This window comes from Eutrigla gurnardus (genome assembly GCF_963514095.1).
Source record: "Eutrigla gurnardus genome assembly, chromosome: 8".
Classification (NCBI taxonomy): Eukaryota; Metazoa; Chordata; class Actinopteri; order Perciformes; family Triglidae; genus Eutrigla; species Eutrigla gurnardus.
Genome location: NC_139922.1, coordinates 5,654,447 through 5,672,853, shown reverse-complemented (window position 1 = coordinate 5,672,853; position 18,407 = coordinate 5,654,447). Strand labels below are relative to the sequence as shown.

General features: G+C 43.1%; 2 protein-coding genes and 1 long non-coding RNA gene across 6 annotated transcripts; 2 read left to right on the top strand and 1 right to left on the bottom strand.

Moving 5' to 3' along the window:
• Window positions 1-261: 261 nt before the first annotated feature.
• On the top strand, window positions 262-2,933 carry LOC311016759 (transcription factor Spi-B). Its single transcript, XM_084014684.1, has 6 exons — window positions 262-353; window positions 531-565; window positions 1,295-1,508; window positions 1,596-1,714; window positions 1,874-2,030; window positions 2,173-2,933. The coding sequence occupies exons 2-6, from the start codon at window positions 545-547 to the stop codon at window positions 2,478-2,480; spliced, it is 819 nt and encodes a 272-aa protein (XP_083870810.1). The 5' UTR covers window positions 262-353; window positions 531-544; the 3' UTR covers window positions 2,481-2,933.
• A 1,231-nt stretch (window positions 2,934-4,164) lies between these two features.
• On the top strand, window positions 4,165-5,684 carry LOC311016816 (adenosine receptor A1). 2 transcript variants are annotated; one of them, XM_084014768.1, is made up of 3 exons: window positions 4,165-4,652; window positions 4,753-5,216; window positions 5,407-5,684. In XM_084014768.1, exons 1-3 carry the CDS (start codon window positions 4,204-4,206, stop codon window positions 5,616-5,618), a joined length of 1,125 nt encoding a protein of 374 aa, XP_083870894.1. In that variant the 5' UTR covers window positions 4,165-4,203; the 3' UTR covers window positions 5,619-5,684. The 2 variants fall into 2 exon arrangements, with proteins under 2 accessions (XP_083870894.1, XP_083870893.1); XM_084014767.1 differs by having other exon boundaries at window positions 4,170-4,652; window positions 4,753-5,220.
• A 34-nt stretch (window positions 5,685-5,718) lies between these two features.
• Window positions 5,719-13,079, bottom strand: LOC311016817. 3 transcript variants are annotated; one of them, XR_014597539.1, is made up of 4 exons: window positions 12,750-13,079; window positions 12,388-12,584; window positions 9,236-12,012; window positions 5,719-6,631 (listed from the first exon to the last, which is right to left on the bottom strand). It is a non-coding gene; the product is annotated as an uncharacterized lncRNA (long non-coding RNA). The 3 variants fall into 3 exon arrangements; XR_014597540.1 differs by having other exon boundaries at window positions 11,914-12,012; window positions 12,750-12,906; XR_014597541.1 differs by lacking the exon at window positions 9,236-12,012 and having other exon boundaries at window positions 12,750-12,906.
• Between the last annotated feature and the right edge of the window lie 5,328 nt (window positions 13,080-18,407).

Genomic DNA, 18,407 nt, shown 5'->3' with positions numbered 1-18,407 from the left:
ACATAAAGCCACATTATCTTCCATGCTACCTTCCATGATAAGAAACCACAGATAACATTTTTCAATTCCATAAAATGAAATGTCACAAGCCAGAAATACTCAGTGAATCTCTAGCTGCTATTTGAAATCGACAATTTGTAAAGAAAGAAAATGTGTTGTAAGCCACTCCCACTCTTAACAACAAATTTGGGCAAAGGGGCTTGGCCAAGTGTTCAAAGACTATAAGAGAGGTGACCTCCAGGTGGAGCATCACACAGGTGAGGCATGCACATTCTCATGTCTCCACCCTCTACTGTCTGAGGATACTACTTCACTGGACCAGACACAGGAGCACACAACTCTGACTTAACAAGGTACACATTTCCTCCTTGTGCTCATTCATTCAGGTTCTGACTATTTTTATTTCTTTTTTGCTGTCGTGACTTTCTATCAGATAAGTTAGAAAAGTATGTGTGACAGCTTCTTTCACTTCTCACTTATTTTGTGAGTTTTGATTCTGGTGTCTCACAAATGTGATTTCTCGTTTTCAGATTGTCCTTTAAGTATGCTGGCAGAAATGGAGACAGTAAGTCTGATTTTCTTAGTTATTTATTAATCTGTATGTGTTCTTTTTGTTTTATAAGGTAGCCCATAGATGACACAGATAAATTGTTTCTATTATGTAAGTAGATGTTTCAGTAATAGTGTGCGATCAAATATCATCTTCAGTAACTGTAATTGATGTTGGCTGAGAGTAAGAGGTTATTTGTAAGAATAGCAGCGAAGCCACACATCACTGTTACCTGTGCTGATGAAAGCACAAATACTTGCATAAATTTGCCAGTCAAATTAAAATAGACATGGTCACCGCGTTGTTACCTGGCTCAGTCTGAAGGCAACAAAGACACCCACACACAGCTCAGGTTGGTTTATTGTGTCATTAGAGTGTCATTTTTGTGTTCGACAAATCTATGCTAGATGGGAAAAAAGAATGGTCACTGCTGTTTAATATTATGTAGAAAACACATCTCATTTAAAATTGATGACTGAGTGCATCCCTGATCTTTGGATCTCGGAGTAAGATGATTTTACTCTGAAAGTATTCATTGGATGATGCACCACAGCTCAAATGTGCACCACTACAAAATGACCATGAGTTTTCATGAAACAATGAGCAGGTGTGCAGTCTGATAATAATGCCAACACCTAATAAATGTCACCTATCATGCAAAGTATGTTCTCTCTGTCAGCATCACACAATTAATGCACCAAAGGAAAAAAAATATTTCTGAATTTCCTTGTCTATGTCTGTCAGATGGCTTATGTGACCGAGCTCAGGCTGAGTGGAGGTCGGGGGGCCTGGAGCAGGGTGGCTCCCTCCTCCTGCCCCGAGGTGGACCTGGAGGTCATCGAGGAGTACTTGCAGGAGCACTCACTGGAGGTCCAACCTGCACACACACCCGCTTCACCTCCAAATACCCTGGAGCAACAAACACACACACACTCCCACCAGGGCACCAGGATCATAGGTCAGCGTGGTGATCATGGTATGATATCGGTGCCTCTATGTTTCCACATCTTTTATCTGACGGTATGCTCTGCCCCTTTCTTCTTAGAGAACAGCTGGTCAGGTCAGCATCCATATGAGTGGCACTGTGGGTCTCACACTCCTAACGAGGATTATAAAGAGCAGGTCCTGCCTCCAGCATGGCCTAGTCACCATGACAACCAGTGGGTGAGTTCAAGGACCTCAGATTCTTCTTCTAGTAAATTAAAGCTTCGTTACAGTTTTCTTAGCGAAATGTGACAAATGAGATTTTTTGACTATGTTGGTGGTTTATGAGAATATGGTTATATTGGTGAATTTTAAACATTTGATATGCGTTTGCTTCAGGGCCACATTGCGTATTCCTACGAGGCACCTGCATACATTGACTCTGACTCGCTGTCCAGTAGCTCCCAGTACCAGGAATACCAAGATTCACCCTCACCGTCATCCGACAGGGGAGGCAGGAAGGACAGAGAGTCCCTGCCTCTTGCCCCACTTTCAGGTATATAGACACGAGCATCCCCAAGCAGTACAAACCCATGTATTTACTGTGAAGCTCTCCGTTAGGTTGCCTCTTCCACGTACACACCGTATGAGTCACTGTCACCTCACATTATCATTTGCATCCCCTTCCTCCTTGGCAGGAAAGAGGAAGGAGCGGTTGTTCCAGTTCCTGTTCGAGATGCTCCAGACTCCATCAATGCGGAGCTGCATCTGGTGGGTCCAATCCTCTTCTGGCACATTCCAGTTCTCCTCCCAAAACAAGGAGCGCCTCGCGCAAATTTGGGGCCGGCGGAAAGGTAATCGCAAGACCATGACCTACCAGAAGATGGCCCGGGCGCTGAGGAACTACTCCCGCACCGGTGAGATAAAGAAGGTGAAGCGGAAGCTCACCTACCGGTTCGATGAGAAGACGTTGAGAAGCCTACAAGGAGACTGTAACACAGTGTAAGAAGAGAGAGAGAGAGAGAGGCGGACCTATTTAACCCATGAAATACCAATTTTATTGGTCGGAAATGTTTATATTAACACCTCATTGATGTGTTTCATCACAATACAGTCATATCATTTAGTTTGCAGCTGAAAAACACATTCAAGTGTGCAGCACCGATTGGATGTCCTTTCTGTTGCTTCTAATTCTATGGCATGTGGCAACAAATGAGTACTGAGTATTTGAAAAGCCAGAAGATGAAACACTGTAGTGCAGACTGGCGTTAAAACGTATGTAAACCTTAAAGGTTATTCTATAATATCTACTTTATAAGTAGAACTTAAATTGCTCTTAAAGTAATGGTGTGTTGTTCTGTTTTTTTTTGTGATTCTATATTGCAGATATTCAGCAAAGATAAGATCATTTTATAGAATTCTTTAAAATGAGGTTGTGTAAATATCATTTGGTTGTGTCAAGTTAGTGTAAGTTGATTTAGTTGAAATAAATAAAACATATTTTGAGAATGCCTGATATATTTTGTCTGTCTGTCTATTTGAATAAATGTGTACTGTGCATTGCATATCATCAAGCAAACACAGATGTGCTTACAAACTGAAGCAAACACACACCCATAGCCAAAACTGTATGCAAAGTGAGCATTGAATGGCGTCTCTAAAAACACCTGTTAATCAGTAACATCTACAAAGTCCCCTTCTACACTGATGGGGTTTTTTCACCCTGTATATTCTAAGCTCAGGGCTGATTATTGTGCTGAGCTAAGAGTTCACCCTGAGATAACAGTCCCTTTACACGTTGTTAACCCAGCCGGGGCTATAAATCGACTTTAGCCCACTTTGGAATGAGCCAGGATTGTGCAAGTGTGAACGCTGTCTTGGCCCGAGGCTAATGGCTCACTTAGACTGGGGCTAAGTGTATTTAGTAAGCATGAAAAGCCCTACAGAGTAGCAGGACACACAGACACACATACTGAACATATCAGATGTTATTTTGTTTGGAGTTGCCAAAACAGAGCAATCCAAGTTGATAGTCAAATGATGGGGCCACACACACACACACACACACACACACACACACATGCGGGACCAATGCAAGGCCAGCCTCCACTGCAGAGCCTATTGTTATTTTCTGGCAATTGTGACAAACGTGTAGTAATATGAAATATTACAGTAAAGAGTGCTGGTAAGTATATGAACTAAAAACTTGTATTTCACTAGTGTACTTCCATTTTATTTTAGTTTTACTACTTTGATGTACTTTGTTACTACACTATATTTCTAAGAGGATATGGTTACTTATACTCCACTACCTATATTTTACATCTTTGGTTGCTTGTATGCTTATAAGTAACATAATTAAACTCTTGACATTTCGATATTTTAAGTACAAACGTATTTCCGTTCTACATCGTATGTTTATTACTTTTACTCAAGAAAAAGATCTGAGTCACACTGGAAATATAGAACAGACTTGTTTGGGGGAAATGTGACATGGCTCATCCAGAGGTCCTCTCCTGAGGTGCATTACTCAGCGTGAGAAAAGGAGTTTCACTCACTGATGAAATACAGATGCCTCTCCTTGGAGTGCACGCCTATTGTTGTGTGTGCACACAGAAGCGCATGCATGTTTGCATATAAAAAGCATCCGTTTGATGCAATTCTGGTCATTTGAAGCCAAGAGCTGGAAGCAGGAAGGAACTCCCTATCAGAGCAGCAGCCACAGGATTATGTTGGACTTAACTCTCCTGTGGAATCTATCCCACCTGTCCTCCGCCTTAAAGGAAACCTGCTCTATTCAAGCTCACAGCTTCTGTCTTCCCTGGTCTCCATCTTCAGTGATGGCTGAGTGGGCTTGGGTGGCCTACACAGTACTAGAAGTGCTGATTGCTTTGGCCTGTTGCCTTGGCAATGTGTTGGTGGTGTGTGCGGTGTGTATTGGTATCCGGGATTCCCTCCGGGAGCCCACCTTCTGCTTCCTCGTTTCCCTGGCAGTGGCTGACTTCCTAGTGGGTGCGGCTGCCGTGCCCCTGGCTGTACTGTTGGATGGCTGGGTGAGTGTGACCCCTGACCTGTGCCTTTTTCTCAGCTGTGTCGTGCTCGTGCTGACCCAGGCCTCTGTGCTGTCACTGCTTGCTATCGCCGTGGACCGATACCTCCGGTTACACACACCGCTCAGGTGAGGTACACAGAAAGCTATATGGAGAACATGTCTGCTTATTGATGTGTACAAATAACTGTATTTGATTCTCTCTGTCTGTTTCATGCCTCATCCTAAGATACAAAGGTTTGGCAACACAGAGGCGTACATGGATGGTCGTATCTGTGTGCTGGACACTTTCCTGTCTGCTGGGGTTCACCCCGCTGTTTGGTTGGAACAACTACTCCTCTCTAGCACCTGGTTCCACCAATACATCCTCCTCTTCCTCCATGTCTCCACCCTGCACCTTCCTTTCAGTTATCACCCTTCCCTTCATGGTTTACTTCAACTTCCTGGGATGCGTCATGGCACCCCTGCTGGTCATGATTCTCCTCTACACTCAAATCTTCTGGAGCCTGCAGGGCCGTCTGAAGGAGAGCTGCCCTCAAGCTCAGGCCTCCCTGCTCAGGGAGAAGAGGCTGGCCTGCTCCCTGGCTCTGGTTCTCATTTTGTTTGCTGGCTGCTGGATACCTCTGCACCTGATGAACTGTCTGCTGTTGTTTCATGGTCCTCATGCTGTCACACGGGGGGCACTCTATACAGGCAGGTGACAGGAGCTTTTCTACTACTTACAAAGTCTACAATTAGTCATGTTTTTTTTTTTTATGATTTTTGAGTTGAGAGATTAATTTGAAAAAGTTCCCCCAGATGCTGTAAATCTCACATATTTACAGGTAACACTACTTACCAGTGCTTACAGTGACATCTCACAGTACCAAATCCATTTTTCCAGGTATTCTTCTGTCTCATGCCAACTCAGCAGTCAACCCTGTGGTCTACGCTTGTCGCATCCCCAAAATCCAACAGGCTTACAGCCAAATATGGAGGCACTTCATTGTGAGGCTGAACTGTTACCATGGGGACAAGCAAGTTCGCCGATCAATAACAGGCAGCCAAGCCAATCGCACGGAGACTTGCGGGTCAGGAGGGAAGACCACGCCCTGACAACGGACCACAGTCATTTTAAGTCCAGTGTGTTTGAGGTCTGAGTTTGTGTGAATATATCAGGAGGTTTTTCACACTCGCAAGAAAATAGGACAATCACTGCATCCAACAATAGTTTAAGGCTTTATTAATACAGGCAGCTGGTTTGTGTGTGTGTGTGTGTGTGTGTGTGTGTGTGTGTGTGTAGTGTAGTTAATTCAACTCATCCTGTAACACAAAAGCAATACAACAAACATGAACTCCACCATGGCATTTCATTAGCCTGCCGCATTGTCTGCAAACTTTATTCAAGTCAAAGCTATCTCATGAGTTTCCATTAGAGGGTGCTATAGACTAACACATTCACTAGCAGCTGATGTACACAAAGCACGAAACCATCGAAGTGGCAGGAGGTGACAAACAAACAACTTCCAGATCTCATTCACTGAATTTTGGACAACTGATTTGAGGCAAGTATGACTTTATTGAGGTGCACATAGTTTTGTCAGTTGACAGCTTCGATCAGTTCATCACTAAGCTTTTGCAGCGCCTATCTACTCGCTCCTTTCTTCCTGAAAACACAAATAAATTTGATGCTATCATGAGAGTGTGTTGAGTATTCTTGCGTGTTCAGTGAGCTGCTCAGGGAAGGCAATAGACTGTATAGTTATCACCTGAGCAGGGTGCAATCCCACCCACCAAACTATACAACCTACTACCTCACCCTGAGAGAGCCCAGATCAAACACACCGCACATTCACGTCCTGTTAGGACACATGGGACCGAATTGAGCTGCTCTAGCAAAAAAACATAACAATGGTTGACACAGTGCCTATGTTGATTGGATTGCATGATTGCCCATCTGGAGATGACAGTCGGCGAGTGGCTGACTCAGCTGTCTCTTTGGGAAAGACAGTAGATTGTATAGTTATCTCAAAAAGAGGTTACACAACCCCACAACTATTCAATCTACTACCTCAGCCCCAAGGACAGCATCCACGTTGCTTCCACATCAAAGATCCACAAAGGTAACTCTAAAAGGTAAAGAGACAGAGAGGGTTATTTTAATTCATTATGTATAACTATTTCTCTGTAAAATAGATGCAAGATAAAACTGGGCAAGACTTCTTGAATATTTACATTACATTTTCAGCTGATTCAATTGAGTCCCAGCACAAAGGATTGCGATCGTATCTTCAGTTTTATCTCTGTGTCTGATTCTTTGTTTTTGTTCATGGAAATAGTACAAAAATCCCCAGATATCGTGGAATACTGCTTCATGAAAACAAGCCTTCAACAGTCAAGTTTTTGGAGAAACGTCACTTCTTTACAAAAGAAGATTTTACATATTGGCATATCCTTACCGATCAACCCCAGCTCCTTATATTTTTGATGTAGAGCTGAACGTCTCCAAGAAACCCGTTCCATTCAAATAAATCAAAGACAAATCATTTAATGATAAGCAGACAACGGAAAGTGAGAGCACTAATGTGTGAAAGCCCAACAAACAACTCACTGGCTTCTCTGGCATGTGATCGAAAAGGGAAAAAAAAAAGAGCTGCTCGACTGTGCCAGGAATTCGTTTCCGTTTTTGCCAAAAACTGAGCTCATTCCAGTGGGCTATCCCTGAGTAGGCTGGCTGCTGCTTCTCAGACGGAGGTACACACACAGATGCCTGCAAATATAGCTTCCTCCAGCTGCCTCTGATTGAATACGAGGCTGGGATTCTGCCCCCCAAACCACAACAAGGAAACACAAAATGGCGTCTCGCACATCGGCCATTTTAGGTCTGCTTAAAAACACTATAAGGTCTACCTTTCCGAGATTTTTTTTTCAAGCCGGCTGTCTCACCAGGCTTTTCTATCAACAGTGATGAAGAATCAATTTTGTGCCAAGCAGCGATACGAAGCCAACAGACTCGACCATCACAGGTACAACATAAGAGAGCAACTCCACCGATACGTATCAGCCTGAGAAAAAGCATCATCACATACAGCATGTCACCATTAAAAGTTCAGCTCCAGCTCCATCAAAGGCTCCTCCTCGGATAGCTCACCGCTAAACTCTGACGGCATTCAGGTTGCAACGGGCCAGCATGTTAACACAGTAGGATGGGAAGGGTTAATGAGTGCCAGACTAAATGCCAGACCTGGGCCTCACATAGACAGAGAAGGGGTTAGGAGGTACACTGCTTGCATAAATTAGCATACAGCCACAACCCCTGAGACCAGACCAGACCATAGTTAGCATGCAGTAGACCTTGCTAGTCTGATTACTGAAGACCAGACAGACAGAAGGGGGTGGGGGGGTGTTGGCATGATGCCCAACTCTGCCACCGTGCCAGTGACAGATCTACGAGCTGTGTTTGGCTGCAGAGAGACGTCCCCTGACTGGAGCTGTTTGGAAGGCTGACTAATAGGGATATGACACTATGTGGTGTCAAATTCATTGAAATGGGTCAAATTAATGAGGATTTAACAGGAAATCTGAGCAATGCCTTGAATGAAAAAAAAATATTTAAACCTTAAACGCTTGTGGGAATTTCTGTGCTTCTGGGTTAATTGCGAAAATTGGTGCCCCGTCCCCTGCACGACTACCGACTGTTTTGGAAACACAGAGGCCAAACTCGGTCAGTCATGTGAGCTCTATTGGTTGCTGTTGTCTGTGATCGTGGACTTTGTCTATGGCACATAAAAGGTGCACACATGGCTGGTCTGGGGCAAATCATTTTCTCTGTCAACAGCTCAAAAATAAATGAGCCTCCAGCCAACGGGGAAGCTGAGAGGATCCTAAAGAAACGATGAGGAAAGGAGAAATGTGGCCTGTTGTGTTAAGCTCATCTGCCTATCAGACAGTATGCATTTGTTACAGCAGTATTGCAGCTAAAGTATAGTGAATTCATATTAGCAGTATTTTGTGTAAGCCAAGAAACAAGGACCATATGTTATTTTCCCTCTGATGAATCCACTCTGTGATTAACCAAGATATGTTTTCTGTTTCCTGCTTTAATATGTAAATCTTTCTTGGGTGACAGTTAAAAAAAAACGCATGTCAAAGGCAATTTGATCTTTTTCTATAACAAACAGATGTACAGCAACAGCACATAAAGTCTATACCTGACTTTGCTTTGAAATTGCAACATTTTTCTTTTTTTTAAATAAATTATTTTTTATAATAACGGCACAATTATAAAAATGGAAAATTAAAACATGAACACGATAATGACAAGATGTTACGATCAAATTCTTTACTTATTCTGCTCTTTTATTCATAAAGTTCAAAGAACAAAAATCAAAATGGCTGCTAAACTGAATCACCAGCATTTATTATACAGGTTTTACAAACTTTTAACGTCAACCTGCTATGCTATCAGAACACAAAAACCACGACTGTGCCATCTTTGACGAATCAAAACGTGCAAAAATGAAGACGAAAAAATAACATTGTGGAAGCGATAGGCCGTAGCTTCCTCTCGGGAAGGATGCAGGTTTTATCGGATTCATTCCTCATCCAATACAAATGACGTAAGCACAGAAATTAATCAGCAAATCCCCAAACACACACAGCACACTCAGTTGCCAACAAAACTCCTCAGAAATTGGAGCAGATTTTCACAGGAAGCGGAGGCAGGGAAATACCTATTGGCTTGCCTGGTCCCTTGGTCCACGAGGTGGGATGAATGCTTGGCAGACACAACGGAGGGGGCACCAGACGATTGGTACAGGTTCTTGTCTCTTTCTCTGTCTCTGTTTCTCTCTCTCTCTCTCTCTCTCTCTCTCTCTCTCTCTCTCTCTCTCTCTCTCTCTCTCTCCCTCTCTCTCTCTCTCTCTCTCTGAGCTTTGTGCCAAGAATGGGCAGTGTCTGTGTGCCAGGCAGAATTTCAATGAGGGAGGAAGGAGGTGGTGATGGTGGGCAAAGAGGAGGAGGAGCGGTGGGGGAGCTGGAGTTGGCAGAGGAAGTATGCCACACAATAAATGGCAGGACGGAGAATTCCCACAGTTAAAAAGATGCAAACGGATGTCTTGTCTTACTGGCGTCCAGTCTTTCTCTGGAGAAAAAACGATGTCCAGGCATCTGGGAGATAAGAGAAAGAGGGCCGATCCCCAATAATGGTGATTTTATTTTACCTGCTTTCTTCCCAACTCCCTAAGAATGCTTGATTTCTACAGTCAGCCTCGTCTGTGCCTACTTGGCATGGTGCCCTCTCTCAGATTCTGTGTATTTCATTAACCAAGCACAAACACACAAGGCTCATGCTCATATACAGAAATACGCTGCCATGCATGTACTCACACACAACCCGACACTGAAGACTGTTGCTTGACCTGTATACATGAAAGAAGCTCATCCTTTCTGATCCCGACAGACTAAAAGTTCACTTTAAACAAATGCTTCCAGTCCTTTTGCCATCAACTTCTCTGTTTTGCAAGATACATGGCTGCACACACACATGTCAGGCTCACAGGCATGAGCTAGGTAAACATAGATAGTATGACCCAGATAAGGCAGGATTATAAGGTAGCCATTGTGTTGACTATCACAGCGTCCAACTAACCCTTTCATCCATAGATACAGACACAGAAGTGGAGCTACGTTGAATAATCACGATTCACTACTAGAAATTGAATATGTATATAAACTGGTTTCTTCAAGAGAATTAGTTATTATGCTGATAATAAAAAAGAGGGCTATTTCCGAGTCACTGGTGTATTATCTAAAATATACTCTCCAATTTACTCCATAGCCAGATGTGTTTCTAAAACCTATGAAAGATGTATTTCCTCCTCTTCATTTGCTCTCTCTATCTCCTCTCCTCTTCTCCACTTGCCTATGTTTTTGCTAATGCTCTGATAGGATGTGCAGTTACCATGGTTTCAAATGTTTCTGATAGCTCTGATGCCTGGCCTGGCGTGTTGCTACACGCCCACATGTTATAGCATTCATAAATACCACAAAGAGCAGACTATGCACACACACACACACACACACACACACATGCACACATATACATCGCATGCATGCACATTTGTGTGCATGTATACAAAGAGTATGCGTGCAAGAGTGCAAAGTGGTGTATGTCAGGACGAAGCAGCTGCAGCTTCCTGCATCAGATGAGAAACTTCCTGTTGCCTCACTGCAAAACCGCGGCTGGTCAGCCAAGATATCAACCAATCAGCTCTGTTGAGGCTGAATGCAGGAAGTTAGCCTGACTGCCTCTAGGAGAAAAACTCAGAAACATTATGAGGCAACACGATAAGTTCATCTGAGGATAAGAGAGGGGCGGGGAAAGCGCTCTCCCACTCCTACCTCTCTCTCTGTCTCTGTAACCCTTGTTCTCTCTCTCTCTTTCTACAGCTTCTTCTTTCTTAACATTTTCCTCTTGTCACCGTCACATGTCGATATACACAAAGGGAGCTTCTTTCGCTTCGCTTTTGTCAATTCATTTGCTGCTCAGATGCGAAAGCCGAACGTTTTTACATGACGGAGGCTGATGCAGAGGAATTAGGAGTGGTGTACTCGTGAATTGTTTGGGCCACGTTAAAAAGGTCTGCCCATATTTACTGTTTCATAAACACGTGTCACGAAGACGCCATCTTAACACCAACCTGTATTTCAATCAAGATACAGTTCTAAAAATAATCAGTCCACTTCAAGTCTAGTTGTACATACAATGTGCAGATATTTCATATGTCCCCTCTATAGGCGGAAATATAAAATTAGATGCTGATGAATTGATCCTGTTTTATCTAACTCAGAGAGTACAACATTAATATATGTTTGTTTCTTGGCATTCTGCCCGCTGACATGAGACTAATCCAAATCTGCAGTGTCATACGTACAGTAGGCTGAGTGAGAGATATCTACTTCTATGCCGCTTTTTCGTCACACTGGTGGAAAGAAATCGACAGCTTTACTGACACGATGAGAAAGAACAACTGAGGGGCACAAACTTTTTTTACAGCGTCGTCTGCCTGTTTGACCAAACTCGGTTTCATTTCTGCCTCCGTTTCCTGTAGAGTGCAAAGTGTCATATACAGTAAGCTATGATGTAGTGTGCCGAGGCCAACCCTACAGTTTGCCACCTTTTGACAAACCGTCACACCTCTCGGTAACAGACAGATAAAACAAACAGGTGTGTTCCTGCGAAACAACTGCCACATTATCTGAGTTTTAACAGTGATAGAAAGTGCAAACAGCGCACGAAGGGAAACAAAGTCAATAATGCCCTCATACCAGCAATCATAACAGCTCTGGATAATGAGAGAGCTACCAAGTGTCGCACTTGTCCTGTGGGTGCAGCTAAACTTGTACTGACCTGGACACAACAACAGCTCTGTGGCTCGGTCGAAACCTCTGAGGTCAGAAAGTAACCACGGAGGCCTGTCCTTTCTCCTGCCAGTCTACAAAGACACACCTGTTTGGTATGGAAAGCAAGAGAAAGACTGTTTACCACCCTGTCAGCGCCTGCTGTCCAAGAGCACAGAGGGGAAAGGGAAGAAGGGGACGGGGACAGAGAAAAAAAAGAGATAATGGAAGCAAGAGAAAGAAGATGGTCAGCAGGGAGTCAGGGAGTCCCTCTGAGCTCTAGAAAAGTTTCTCCTGAAATGTCCATGGAGAAAAAGATGGCGGCGAGCGGATTGCAGCGTGGCAAGTGACGACGATAGACACATTTACAGTAGGAAGACCGTGATGTAGGACAGTGGAGAGGGTGAGAGGAACTGGCGGAGAAAGATCATAGGGCTGTGAGAAAGATGGGAAGAGGTGTCGCAGGATAAAAAACGAAAAATACCTGGAGCCTGTACGTGAGCGGCGGGCTGGGCCGGAGGACTGGAGGAGAAGAGGGCCGTGATGGCGGGAAGAAGGGAAAAGAGAGGAGTAGAGCACACCCTCTGAGAGTTACACCCCCTTCCCACAATCCCCTCCTACTGGCGTGAGTGCGTCTGTCCATACACAGGGTGACAGAGGGACGTCTGCTCTCACACAGCCCTATAACACATACACAGAAAAACACACACAAGCCACAGCATCGAACCCACGGAGCACAACGAGAAGAGAACACTGACTCACAATGGACTCACGTTACTTGCAGTTGCGTATGACCAACGCGGAGACAAACACACAGACGGAGGACACTTTAAAACACACACATACTCATAATCAATTCGCCAGCCTTTGGATCGCCCTCTGCTCTGCCCTGTGCTGTGTTTGCCTCGGTCCGCCTGCCCACTTTGGCACTGCTGCCAAGAGGGAAGGGGAGAAAAGGGAGGGGAGGGGGGTATAGAGACAGAAAGAGGAAGGGAGGGACATGCTGTAGCGAAACAGAGGAGGAGTCAGGGAAAAAGAGTTAAGAAAGAGAGTGAGACACAGACCGACGATAAAAAGAAAGAGAAGAAACTGTTGTGAGCAGAAGCGGTGACACAAATCAGCGGGACAGCTGCTGAGAGCACTCTGAGAATGTGTATGTTAATCATCTAACATCCAAAACACACCTCTCACCTTGTACCGTACTTATTCCATCCTGCAGCGACAGACAGATGGCGAGAGAGACAAGTACATCTGCCTTATTGTTACGTCTCACGATGACTTTACAGTCTATAGATTCAAAAAAAGCCCAAACTAGCTTGATATTCAGCATCCAATCTGATGGACATTTGACTTCGTCAAGTTCTCTCGCCTCAAAGAGGAGAGGTTTTTTTTCCATCTTCATTCTGCTTGCTTTTCTCTGCATCCTCCTCCATCCCATCGTAAATGTGTCCCCTCCCTCCATCCAGGATAATAGCTGCCCTCCTCATTGGGAGGGTTTTGAGGGAGTCCAGCGAAATGAATCAATGAGCGAGGAGGGTGGATATTTCAGAGAATGTCACTTTTTTTCCCCTCCAGCCGTTGGCATCTTTCCCAGGCCTCCCTTTGCTTTCTCACACCAGCGAGACAGTTGAACGGCAATGATCTCGGATCAGTGTGCCGTCGCCTCTAGATGACCCCAATCATTAGGAGAAAAAACATAAATCCATCTGTTCATAAATGGCTGACCTTCTCCACGGCCAGGTTGCGAACCAATCACTAGCGTTTGAGCGGGTATCCCAAGCCGAGCCAACCAATCGGACTTCACTTCTGAGCTGACGTAAATTTGAAAAATGCTAATTCTGAGAAGGAAAAAAAAAACAGGAATACTTATTAAATGTCAAACAAATACTCTTTTCTTTTCCAACTTACATCATCTACTTGAAGACAAAGAAGAAAGCTTTTGTACTCAAGACAGTCAATTCCTCGTTGCAGCTGCTGTAATACCTGAGTTGAGTCCTCCAATTGACACACACACACACACACACACACACACACACACACTCACACATTTTTGGAGGGTTCTCCCAGTCCTCAAACACTCACCACGGAGACAAAACAGACCACAATAGTCCAGCTTCTCTGCTTAAACTCCACATGAGTCTTTTCTCGAAGATAGGACAATGGACGCACACACACATACACACACACATTCATACTGTACACAGGCGCGCGCACACACACATGTGGTGCGAACAATCCGGTTCTTCCATGGAGGCTCAGATTCAGCCAGCAGGTTGGACAGCCCCTCAACCTGACGTCACGTCTCCTTTGTTGTTTATGCATTTATTTCTCTCCTCAGCTGAACTCTCTGAACCCAAAGTCCCCCACCCCTCCTCTCCCCGCCATGTCCTCCAGCCCTATACTTACCCCCTGCCAATGAAGGCGGGCAAATACAGTATGGCTTTAACAAGGAATAAGAAAGAGAGAGAGAGACACACACGCACACAGACAGACAGAGAGGCGAGAGACAGGCAGAAAGGAGAGAAAGGAGCTCAGATGTCTCTCACTTTTCCTCCTTTTCTTCTCCGATCGCTCCCTGTGTCTCTTCCTGCTTGGCTTGTAAAAGTTTCAGCTGCATGGTGGGCCGGCCTCTTTTGGCTCCCGTCCAACTCTTGGCTCTCCTGTCCCCTTGCAAGAGAGAGAAGGAGGGGAGGACAAATATAGTCACAGACCGTACTGTACAGTTGCAGCGCAGCGACCATTTTTATTGAGGGGGGTGGTTGTGACATGCTTTCAGTGTTTATAATAGGCAGTTATTCAACATATTGCGGATGTTATTCTGACTTTAACTGCATGTGACAGCTGAGTGTGATAATGGTGTGTTTTGGTGCTCATGCCCAGTTCACACAGGGACACACTTACTGTGTTATCTCTCCTGGTATCGATAACACGAGCAGCTGAGTTGCTTGTGTGTACAGACAGTTTCACACATGCAGATGAGAACATTAGAAATGCCAAATATTTACATTATAAAAAGATAAAGCCAAGCAGGCCCTCTGTTTCATTGCATAAGTGCACGCATACACACACAGACATTGTTACTGATTTACTCACCTCCACTTTGTGCAGAGGTTTTGGTATTGTGAAGTTGAGGTAGATTATCCGTAGCCTAATCTTTTAATAATGAATATACTCTAAACTGTTTTAATGCTCACTTTTATTTCACTGTTTCTCACTTGACCAAAAAGTTGGCTTAACTTAAATATAATATGCAGTCTGTTTTTTTTGTGTGTGTTTTTTGCTACCATGCTTCCAAACAATATTCTGCCATGAATGTGAAGTGACCCAATCAACAAATACCCCCATATTCTATACATTCTAATACATTTTCAGCAGGTTGAAAACTACCAGAATCTGATCCATAATATCCTAATCTCCTAATCTCCTAATCATAAATCAAAAATATAGATATGTAGCCATAGAAGTATATGTGGATGAAATAAATTGATTAACTGAATTAAAGTAGAACAACAATGTTCTAATTGTGTAATTATTTCATGGGGGGGGTAATTGGCACAAATGGTCCTCTCATGCCATCTGTTTGTATTGTGTGAAGCATTTAATAAAGACAGTTTAATCAATAATGTGCTATTTTTAGTGGATCCAGTCAGGTGTGTGATTGGCCCAATATTATTGTTTTGTGATGTGGTTCAGGACAAATACAGCCTACCGATCATGTAAACAGTCGGAATAATAAATGACCAAATGTTCCAAAGGCTGGTGACTAAATATCCTAAATTTGTGTTAAACATTAATCAAATTACTTGGTTTATTTAAATGGATACAAAAAGATATGTTCTAAATGATACAGGCACATTCTTGGTAGGCTAGCTGCTAGCTTGTCCATTTGAACAATTTCACCAGATGTTTCCCAACTTGGGAGAAAAAAGTTTAGACTTTTGAGAATGCAAAACTTCACATAAACAAACTAAAAAAGTTTTTTTGGACAATTTTCGACATTAAAGCTAAACTGCTGCTCACCTTGGCTGATACGCTTTGATAGCTTCTGAATGGAGAACACATGGTCCATTTTACCTGAATGTGGGGAAGATGATATACAGTAAGTAGCATGATAGACAGATGACCTGTGCAGGGTGAACCCTGCCTTTGCTTAATGTCAGCATCTTCCCCCCCGGGACCCTGAGTAAGGTAAGGGGTTACAGATCATGGATGAATGGAACTTTATATATTATTTACCTATACTGAGTTCATATAGGTGTATATTTGTAAGCAGTAGCTGTTACACAGATGGACTGATTTAGTTTTTGCTTTGCTCCGATTGACTCATTGACAGAAAACATTAACCAATAGCGATTGTGAAATCAGACGTGGCACTAGAATGGATGCCTCATAGAAATAAAATAGGAGCAGAACGGACATTGACCTGCTTTCCGTGGTAAATTGACTGGCTAGTTAATTAGCCTGCTGTCCACTGGTAAGGTAGCTTAGCTTGCTCCATCTAACCATTGGAGTGTACTTTCAGTGTGACAAGAGTGTGCAGATGAAACATTAAGTTGTGTAATTGTACTAATATAGCTCTCTGTGCTTAGAAATATTACTTCTCCACTCGTTACTGCAAAACCTCCTCAGTCCGCAACTGACTTTATACGGAAGTGGGCCGCTGCAATGGTTGCATTTAAAGCTTGTCAGGTAATAAACTGAGCACAACAGCTGTGTCTTCTGTGATAAGTATTATGAATTATTGTTTTAATTTGTTTGCCTGGTACTTAAAAAAGCTTATTATACTGTGTGTATGACTTTACTCTTTATTCTATTATTATGATACTGTCATCGGCTCTCCCGTCCAGAGCGGATTTCACTCTAATAAGATGAGGCACCCCATCTAGTGGTAAACTTGTGTAAGTGCATAATGTGGGCTGTATTAATCTCCCATGTGTGAATGTATCTAACATAAAATGAAACTGTATGTCTCCACTGTGATTTATCGTACCAAACTATTTCATTAACAAGGATATTTAGATGATTGGGAAGGGGGAAAGACAACGAAAGCATTTAAAGTGAGGGAGAACTGGAATGACCATTAAATGTCTTCTTCTTTGTTTCCATTATGAAGGGCATGCCTAGAAACTCTGGAGACTGAAATTAATAATCCTTGAGAGTCTGCCCTCCAGCCAGTTCTTGAGAGTGAGACAGAGGTGTAAAGTATTGAAGGATAAGAAAGATAGACTTCCCATGTACTTTCTATATTTGAACAGTACAATAAAAAGGAGGGAGTTGAACTTAAAATAATGCCAAGATGTATTGTTGCCATTATTCCTGACAGATTTCCTCCACTCTTTCTGGAAGCTGGGATAGAAAACAAACTGATCTCCACTGATGTTGCAGACCTCGCTGGGGAAGTACAATGGAGAAAACCTTGTAGGCAGAACCAGATAGACATGTTTGTACATGTATGTCAAAAAGAAACCAGAGAAACCCAACTGTTGTTATGCAATCTGTCAACTACTGTACATTTCACTCTGAGGCACTGATGCCAGTCAGTGAACCTTAGTCAGCATTATCATTCTATCATTTTGTCATTTAAATTTTAAAATGTTGTCTAAGTCAATCATCTTAATCCAACTAAAAGATGAAATGGCCATTTGTGTCTGATCGTCTTTCAGAAACCAACCACAACAACAACAACAAAATCTTGCTTTGTGGTTATTATAATGATCTACTTTTTCATCAATCAATATGTCAATTACAGCCCACGAGTCCCCTGGAATATTGACCATGGTAATACTGCCCTCCACTGGCCATAAGAATGGATAACATCAGTCCAACAGGACGTTAAGTGGGAGGCAAGGGCATTTTAATTGGGGCAGAGAGGCAAGCAAGTCTTATTGATATTGGGCTGATATCATTAAGAGTACTGATCCAACCCTAACAGTTGGAAATAGGTGTAACTCTTGTAGGATTCCTGCTCAGATGTCACACTTTAATCTGGACCATTAAACAGGAGCTTATTGTCAGCAGTTGAGGGGCATGTTGAGAATAAGTGTGCTTAAGTCTCTTTGTCCGTCTCGTGACATTTCCTCCAGAGGCCATTACATCTCTTTTTACAATAGAATCACTGTTACGCGTTAGCTGCATAAGCAGGGCCTTTTGCTGTAATTACTCTCACCTTGTCAGAATGGGAGAGTAATACTGTAGGTGATGTAAATCATTAACCACGGCTGACCCAAGCCTATCTGGATCCCTGAGCAGCTTTGTCAGCCCTCTCTCCCCCCAATGTCCCAGCACAAGGCATATAGATTCACAATGTTGTGTGATACTGTATATAATGTGACATAATACAAGGGGGCTTACAATAGATGTTTCTCCTTCCCCCAAAACAGTTGCCAGAAACAAAGTGTGTTGTTCAGATGTCTCCTTTGATGGTTCCTGGTGTTTCCCTCTAGACAGTTTTTATTATTGTTATAATAATTATTATTGTTATTATAATTATTATTATTATTATTC

Coding starts and splice junctions, on each gene's coding strand:
- LOC311016759 (XM_084014684.1), top strand. CDS start 545: ATGCTGGCAGAAATGGAGACA. Junction 1,509..1,595: donor CCAGGGCACCAGGATCATAG/GTCAGCGTGGTG, acceptor CTTTCTTCTTAG/AGAACAGCTGGTCAGGTCAG. Junction 2,031..2,172: donor GCCTCTTGCCCCACTTTCAG/GTATATAGACAC, acceptor CCTCCTTGGCAG/GAAAGAGGAAGGAGCGGTTG.
- LOC311016816 (XM_084014767.1), top strand. CDS start 4,204: ATGTTGGACTTAACTCTCCTGTGGAATCTATCCCACCTGTCCTCCGCC. Junction 4,653..4,752: donor CGGTTACACACACCGCTCAG/GTGAGGTACACA, acceptor CCTCATCCTAAG/ATACAAAGGTTTGGCAACAC. Junction 5,221..5,406: donor GGGGCACTCTATACAGGCAG/GTGACAGGAGCT, acceptor CCATTTTTCCAG/GTATTCTTCTGTCTCATGCC.